The 8,784-nt window shown below is 37.7% G+C and overlaps 1 protein-coding gene across 1 annotated transcript; it reads left to right on the top strand.

Moving 5' to 3' along the window:
• The first annotated feature begins 452 nt into the window (after positions 1-452).
• Positions 453-8,384, top strand: LOC102905567 (olfactory receptor-like protein OLF3). Its single transcript, XM_006997166.2, has 3 exons — positions 453-1,575; positions 2,183-2,340; positions 6,639-8,384. The coding sequence occupies exon 3, from the start codon at positions 6,652-6,654 to the stop codon at positions 7,603-7,605; it is 954 nt and encodes a 317-aa protein (XP_006997228.1). The 5' UTR covers positions 453-1,575; positions 2,183-2,340; positions 6,639-6,651; the 3' UTR covers positions 7,606-8,384.
• Positions 8,385-8,784: the final 400 nt, after the last annotated feature.

The following is an 8,784-nucleotide window of genomic DNA, read 5'->3' as shown; positions in this document are numbered from 1 at the left end:
TGACATAAAAAAAGTCACAAAAGCTGATATATTTAAATGACCTAAGGCTTCAGTAGAGCCTTAGAAGGGAAATACGAAGAACAACCTTCCTTGGGGAGAGGAAAGGGAGCATGGTAGCCCTGTCTTTGGGAGTGGTGACAGTAATTACCATCCCAATTCAAGAAGCTCCTGAGGGGCTCTCCCCACTCCAGGTCACCAGGGCAGTGTCTGCCTTACTTTATTAGTGCTGTGTGTGAGCCCATTGGGAATTATCTCTGAGCTTCCTTCCAGTAGATTTTGTAAACAAGTTCCAGGGGATTTCTAAGTCATGGAACCCAGGAGGCCTGAAGCACTGATCAGTATGGTCCTTTGCTGTGTACGCATGGGGAGCGTCCTTTAGAACACAGGCTACACTAACTAGGCACTAACCAACTAACATTGGAGAATTTATACACAGATAATTAAGAAGGGGTGTGTAACAGGAGCAGATAGGTAACTGATTTATGAATTGCAAATGCTGAAATTCTCTTTCATTCCCAAGATTATAGGAAATGCAGTGAAACCATTCAACTTTCCTGAGGCTTAGGGACATTGTCCTTGTATGAGTATGTCAATTAGAAACTTTAGTACTGGTAGAGAGAGAGAGTGAACAGAGGCTAGGGAAAGAGAATTATTACTCATTCAAAGCTATGATTATGATAAATGAATTCTTCTTGACTTTTAAGAGGAAATATTTAAGGCCAAGTGTAGGTTAATAAAACTTAAAAATAGTTACAGATAATCATGAATATGTAGTAGGAGACTATTACATTTTCATAAAAAATAAATGATTGCTTTAAATTTTCTTATTTCAAATATTTTACTGAGCATTGATATATAAATATTTTTATTTTTTCCTCAATAGAAATAATCAAATGTAGGATGAAATGGATGGTCAAAGTCATTAAGTATTTAGAATTTGAACTGGAAATAGCTTTATGGCTGCCTGACTCACATCAGGAAGAGTTCGATTTGTTTCTTTGAGACTGAGTCTCATGTAATGTAGTCTGGCTCCAAACTAGCTAGCCAACTATAACCTTGAACTTCTGGTCTTCTATGCCTCTTAATCAATGTTAGTTCTGGAATGAGCTGTAGGAATGTATTCTGGAAGTTTGTTAGATGAAGGTATATTATTGAAATAATACCCCTCACAGAAGAAACATAAGATACAAAGCTGGTGGAGATGTATACAACCTAACATGATAAAATAGGTCAGCAATGGCAAATTTCAAAACCTGCTGTTCGAGAGACAGGCATGTAATGTTTAGGTTCAGATTATATGAAAAGTCAGGCAGACAAGTACAGAGAGAAGCCAGGTAGCAAAACCCCAAAGAAGAAGAAATACTATTGCTCTCAGGGTATAAAATTATTTTGATATGTCACCCACCTAAGTGTCTCTGGGGTTCTCCATGTCTGAATGTAATAATGATGACAGGAACGTTCCTTCCTGGGAAGGATACTGTCTATGTATACAACAACCATGTGTGCAGTCATGGGTTAGATGACCCTTTCTGTAAATCAAAGAGCAATTTTCACTGGCAACTCAACTGTGTGAAGGTAAGGTCCTGGTTTATCTAGACCTGTATGAGAGAACAACATCTCTATTGCCTCTGCTGTGTGTCTGTATCCAGGGCTAAACTAAGATTGTAGAAGTCTCCAAAGAGGAGGCCAACTGTGACTAAAACCCACTGGAGCTCCACAAGGCACTGTGCTACCAAATTGTCTTAGGAGAAGAGCTTGGCATTTTTCTTCTTTAGCTGTAAAGCATCTCCCACACCACAGTATAGGGCATTATCGATAGAGTGTGGGTGGTAGGCTCTCTCGTGCATCTCACTTTTTTCATCTTGGATATTTGAGGCTGATCCATATGCTCTTTGTATATGGAAAATGTTATTTTTTCTAAACTATCCTGAAGGATGGAACACTGAGAATGTCTTTTATACTAGCCAGAACTAGAAGGTATCAGCAAATCAAGATTTCACTTGTCTTGATGTGGGGTGAGAACACAAGTTCCCAAGTCAGCTATCTAACAGAAGTGTAAAATGAGTTTTCATAGTCAGATGCATGTTGTACTCAGTGAGGTCGGTGCCTGTCAGGTGGAGATAACTGATGCAAACAGAGCTGGTTCCCCAAAGCTACGTCCTGTCTGCATCCTTCCTTACAGAGACAATTGAATGCTGCACCCACAAAGAAGTGAAGAAAACTAAGTTCAGTCAGGAACTGATGGGAAGACACCACACACAGAAGCATCAGAAGAGATCCCCAGAGGCCACATGATGATTTTGTGGTACCAACTGAATGAGCACTTCTACTGGTGTGTTGGTAAGTGTATAAGGATCAGCTCTCTCATCTTTATCCCGATGCGCAGCTGCTCATGCTTTCTTCCAAAGTCTCATTTTTGTCAGAGCTGAGATATGGTCAGGGTGTGGTGGGTAAGAAGATAAAGGAGTTTTTCATATTATGGTTTGGAACTCTGTTCCTTCCTCTTGGGAATTAAACAAAATTTAAGGAGCTTAGTATTAACAAGAACCATACATAAATGACCAACTATTAAGATACAATTTTATTTTATCAGAGTAGTTGAGTAATGCTTGGTTTTATGATTCTAAAAGATAAGATTTTAATGCTAAAACTTCTTTTGAGAATTTACCACTGAAAATTTATTTGACTGGATTTAAGGTATTGGCTTCTTTGATATTCCATTACATTTCTTTAAAGATAGGGATATGAAAAGAAAATTCTAGAATGGGATCCATATCTGTTGGAAATTAGGCTTATTACACAGTGTTATAGAAAGTTCTTTAGCTCTTAGATGAAAGATCAAAACAGACTCAAATCAAGGCAGTAATGTTTAAACTCAAACTTTACCTACTCTTCGTAGACAAACATTAACCCAGGTTTGATGCCTCCTTACATACTCACATCCTTGTATGCTCATGACCTTTGGGTGACATATATTTCTAGCTAAAGAATTTATAAGGGAGTAATATAATGGAAAAACAAAAGAAGGTATAGGGTGATAGGTAAATTTATCAAGGCTTAAGATGTCTAAAAGTGATATTCAATTCATTCAGATTTAGACTAAAATTTTATAATAAAATTTAATTGTTTCCATGGGAGAAAGAACTAGATTTAATTTATTGGAGAGGTTGATGTATTTAAATTTAATTCTTTAAAATTAGGTATGTGAGTCATGTAAAATTGCCTGAGGAATCTGAACAGCTACCTGTGTGTATATGTCTTTGACAGAACATTTGAGTCTTGATGTTTGCCGTAACCAGTAATTATTGAATAAAACAAGAATCACAAAGAGATAATTTTCTCTAGGGTGTAACAACTTGCAATTTAACTGAAAAAGCTGTTCTTTTCTTCCAACATGTCTGCTACTCTCCCTGCATTTCTAGCTCATTGTCATGTAATGTTCCAGTTTTGTTATGGACCTTGATGGATTATGGATCAGGAGAAAGTGATAACCGAGTGCAGAGCACAGTGGCTTCTCCTGGGTCTTCATCTCACAAAGCACAAACCTCCCATTCAATATTACTTCATTTTTAAATGCTTGCAAAAAAAAGTCCACATATGCATACACTTCAGTCATTAGAACAACTTTATGAGGTCATTTTCCACAGTGTATTCCCATTGTACTCATTGTGCTTTCCAATACACTGTATTTTACTTGATAGGGATCAGTGAGTACTCTGCTTTCACCACTGTTCATAAACCACTACAAGAAATTTCTCCCTCCTAGTGCTCATATCCAAGGAGATTAAACATAGGATTATATCCTTCTTTCAGAATGTCTTCTGTGCAGAAAGGTATTCTTTGAAGCTTGCTGTTGCTGAACATATGTAACCAAAAGAAATTGAAATAAGCTTTATTGTTTGTTACATTTGACATAGATTTATGGCAAACATGTATGTATTTACTTCTTGAAAATAACAGAGAAGTGATAACAAGTTATCCTTGTACAGGTTGCTGGGCTAGATAGCATACATCCTTGGCTTCTCAACACTCATTGTGAGTATCAACTACACATCTACCCCTGTGCTAAGACATCTTTGTTTCCTTGTTTGTATAGACAAATGCAATAAAAGCTCTAATAGTTTTCCCTTAGTTATTTGAGTTCATGAAAAATGGAAATATAGGAAGTCTACAAATTATTTATAGCTGAAAAGATCAAGATCTTGTTTCCTTATAGAAAAAATTAGATGTAGATTACACTACAAGTCACTCATAACTTCACTATGAAATTGGGATAAACATTTGAACTGATTTTTGAGAGTCCAAAGCAATGATGAGATGATATTTACTGAGAGTTGTGTTAAAGTCGTCTGGAAAACCCATCTTTTCTCCTTCACCTGGCTTTGACTTGTGCATTCTATATTCTTTATAGACTTCCCAAAGGGGCCCTAGAGCATAGAAAATGTTTTAAGTGAATGTTAATTTGGAGGATCTAAAGATGGACTTCACTTGTTACACTTCTTGGGTTGATGCCTGGATTTGATTCCTGGCACCACATAAACCAGGTATAATGATACACAACTGTAATCTTGTAACTTGGGAGGTAGAGACTGGAGGATTAAAAAACTTCAAGGTTATCCTGAGCTACAGAGGGAATTGGAGGCTAGCCCCAGCTACAGATCCTATCTCAAAAAATAATCTCTTGATTTGGAAACAGTGGCACCTGCTACCCCTTAGGAGACTGAAGAAGGGTAGTAAGCTTGAGGCCAACCCACCCAAACCCCCAAATTTATCTCAAAAACACAATTTAAAAAAATTAAAAGAATTTTTAAAATCAGGCAACAGCCTTACAGGTAAGTGAGTGGTAATCTCAATAGAGTAAACATAATTAATTTAATAAATATATATCAGTTAATTATATTTACCTGTATGCAACATGTTTCAGTAAAATTCTTTCCTATAAAACAAACAATATGATAATAATTGCTATAATTAGTAAGATAAAGCTAATAGAACAGGGCTAGATTATGAGTTGTGTGAACACTCTCCAAGATAAGTTAATCTTGCAATATCATAGACATAGATCTCTGTGAGAGAAGTGTTCACATCTATTTGGAACGTGCTTGGGTTGGGCATTTCTGGTGTTTTTTGTTTGTTTGTTTTTGTTGTTGTTTTATTTGGTTTGTTGTGTTTTTTTGTTTTTTGTTTTGTTTTCTTTTGTTTTTTTTTTTTTTCTTCAAGACAGCATTTCTCGGTGTAGTTTTGGTGCTTGTCCTGGATCTCTCTCTGTAAACCAGGCTGGCCTTGAACTCACAGAGATACCCCTTGCTCCGCCTCCTGAGTGATCAAGGGTGTGTACCACCACCACCTGGTTGGGTTTGGTATACCTACTGGCTCTGCTTTTTCATTTACCAAGTAAGAAAGTTGAAACAGGAAATTTTCCACTTGCAGGCCAGAAACCCTAGAATGACCAAGGTGCTCCATTTTTCTTTCCCTCCTTCCTCCTTATTTCCTCTTTTCTCTCATATTGCACACTCGAATAGCCAAGACATTAGTAAAGAGACAGATATTGAGTAGTGGAGTCAGTTCTAAACATGTCTTTAAAATATCACCTATTTGCCCTGGATGTTTAGTAGCACGCTATATTACTTTTGCTGAAAAGGCACCCACTGAGCACAAACAATGAGCAGAGAATTTGTTTTCTGGCAGTGTTTACCTGTGTTATCCCTTTCTTGGACACCAAAGATGCTTTCTCTTTAACCCTTGACCTTGGATGTCCACACTTCCACATTCTCATTTGCTTTCTTTTCAGTTCAATTTGAGATAATAGACTCTTAAAGGAATCAGATTTGAAGGTAGAAACTTCACCGTGCATGATGTTTCCCCCAGAGCACAGAAAATTTAAGAAACTGAAGCCTACCAAGCATACTAAAATTTTTTGCTGAAGGCTTTCAATTTATTCGTGTCTATTTAAAAACAGGAAATTTCATTTGCCTGTTTATCTGCCCCAAGCAGAGGTCTTGTTACACTCCTCACCCTTGAGGTCCTGCAGTATACAAGCAGTGACAGTACTCACATGATCTCCAAGAACTATTTCCATTTGTGTTTTAAAATACTGGAAAGTACTGAATTTTCTATAACAAAGCTTCTCACCAAAAAGAAATCAAATACCCACTAAATAAAATAAAATAACCCACTAAAACTGGGTTCTCAGATTCCAGATCTTTCCACATTTACAATCATCCTTCTTGTAGCTTACTAACATATCAAGAGGACTGCAGTCAATGTATTCAAGGGAGTTTCAAACTGTGGTTCTCTCTCCTTAATCCTTTACTATTCTATCGTTGTCAGCTAAAACACCATTTTCTTGTTGCCTGGGAATAAAAAAAAAAAAAAAAAAACTGGTAAAGACAGAACTGCACTGCTTCATCTCTGGGTTGTAGCTTGCCTCTGTGAGTCATGTCAAGTCATTATGACTGGTTTATGTCTCTGCAACATAGTCAGTAAAAAGCATATTAGAACTAAGCACGTTTTTTAAGCCCCACGAATGATACAAGGTTTTTAAAAAGCCTGGTAGATCACATGCATTATGCATTCTCAGAAACTTAGTCGCTTGTTATTTGATTGCCATGTGTTTTCATTTCTGATACTCTTTGCAGATCTTAGCTCTTAATGGAACGTGACAATGAGACATGGATGCATGAATTCATCCTCCTTGGCCTGTCCAGAGACCGGGGCACTCAAGTCTCCCTCTTTGTCCTGTTCTTGCTGATGTACCTGGTGACAGTGCTGGGGAACTTCCTCATCATTCTTCTAATCAGACTGGACAGCCGACTCCACACTCCCATGTATTTCTTTCTCACCAACCTGTCATTTGTGGATGTGTCTTATGCCACAAGCATAGTCCCCCAGCTGCTGGCTCATTTTCTTGCCATACACAAAGCAATTCCATTTCTGAGCTGTGCAGCCCAGTTATTTTTTTCCCTGAGCTTAGGAGGGATTGAGTTCCTTCTGCTGGCAGTGATGGCCTATGATCGCTATGTGGCAGTGTGTGACCCTCTGAGGTACTCAGTCATCATGCATGCAGGGCTATGTATGAGGCTGGTCATCACATCTTGGGTCAGTGGCTCCATCAACTCTCTTGTGCATACCACCATCACCTTTCAGCTGCCCATGTGCACAAATAAGTATATTGATCACATAGCCTGTGAAACCCTTGCTGTTGTCAGATTGGCTTGTGTGGATACCTCATCCAATAAGATTGCAATCATGGTTTCTAGCATTGTCTTGCTTATGACACCTTTCTTCCTGGTTCTCTTGTCCTACATCCAGATCATCTCCACTATCCTAAAAATACAGTCCACAGAAGGAAGGTGGAAAGCCTTTCAGACCTGTGCCTCTCACCTTACTATGGTTGTCCTGTGCTATGGCATGGCTATTTTCACCTACATCCAGCCCCACTCCAGCCCCTCTGTCCTTCAAGAGAAGTTGATGTCTCTCTTCTATGCAATTTTGACACCAATGCTGAACCCCATGATTTACAGTCTAAGGAATAAGGAGGTGAAGGGGGCATGGCAGAAACTTTTAGGGAAATTCTCTGGAGTCACATCAAAACTGGCAACTTGATAACTCATGTGCATAGAGAAAAGAACTTTTCCTCAATGTTTATACAACTCATAAATAACAGGCAGAATCTGCAATGCCTTGTCAAATGGGAAGTAGTATACAGCATAACATGTACCCGTGATGCCATGTAGCAGGCTGAGTGTTTATGTTGAGTTATGTGTCAGCAGGATATTCAGTTGAGTTATACAATGTTTTATAGAACATTCTCCTAACTCTGTCTCCACTTCCATGGCATGATTATTGGAAATATTTATTCCTTTGTTTGAGGTAATGAACCAGAAGTGCTTATACATTTCACAACAGTTTGTTGTGATTCCAATTGAGAGAAAATTCATGTTCACCTTTGGAAAGACTCATTTGAAGACTAAAAGTCTCTGTAAGAACACAGCTTGTAAGTGGGCCAACATTAAGGCAAGCTGTGAAGATTATTATACTGTCTTTATGCAGGACTAACTACATGCAGATGCCATGCCTCACTGCTGGCGTTAATAATTTTTTGTTTTTTAGAGCTAACCGTGTACAGAAAGATCAAATGAAGGTTTCCCTCAGGAGATGCCAAGTATATAAAGTTATCATTGTCCAAGTCAGCATTTGTTTCTGGTACTAATTGAAAGCATTCAAATAATTTGGATTGATTTGACCACATAAACAAGGGATTTCAATGTAAGTGTTGAATTCGAGGTTGTCCAGTCTCTGAAAAAATACACTCTCTACTTCTGAACTATTGAAACACATCAATCACTCAAATGATGAGATAAAATATAAACCATGAAAGACATACTTACTCTTAGAAAAGCTGACTCCTCCACCAAAGATGGATTTGGGCAATTAAGATAGTTCAGTTGGCTGTGTTAATGTTACCTTCATGTCTGTGTATTAATCTTTTCTTTCATCTTTCACACTCACAATCAACCTTCAATGGGTTCATCATGACAAAAAGCCCAAATAAGGCAAAATAGAAGAAAAACAGTAATTGAATAATGGATAGAGATGTAGACAAAAAGGAAGCATGTGATCATAGATAGTCTTCTTACTTCCTTGAAGGATTCTATTTATTTTTATTCCCAGAATCACCTTCCTTATCACCAATAACTTTCCGTTGTTACATTTGTCAACACGTTATTACAGCATCTGAGATTTTATACAGATGAAGGTCCATTTAATCTGAAGCAAATTTCA

This window comes from Peromyscus maniculatus, chromosome 3 (assembly GCF_049852395.1).
Source record: "Peromyscus maniculatus bairdii isolate BWxNUB_F1_BW_parent chromosome 3, HU_Pman_BW_mat_3.1, whole genome shotgun sequence".
NCBI classification, from domain to species: Eukaryota; Metazoa; Chordata; class Mammalia; order Rodentia; family Cricetidae; genus Peromyscus; species Peromyscus maniculatus.
This window is presented reverse-complemented; position numbering and strand designations above follow the sequence as displayed.

What these genes read in the sequence shown, in the direction of transcription:
- LOC102905567 (XM_006997166.2), top strand. Translation starts at nt 6,652, where the DNA reads ATGGAACGTGACAATGAGACATGGATGCATGAATTCATCCTCCTTGGC.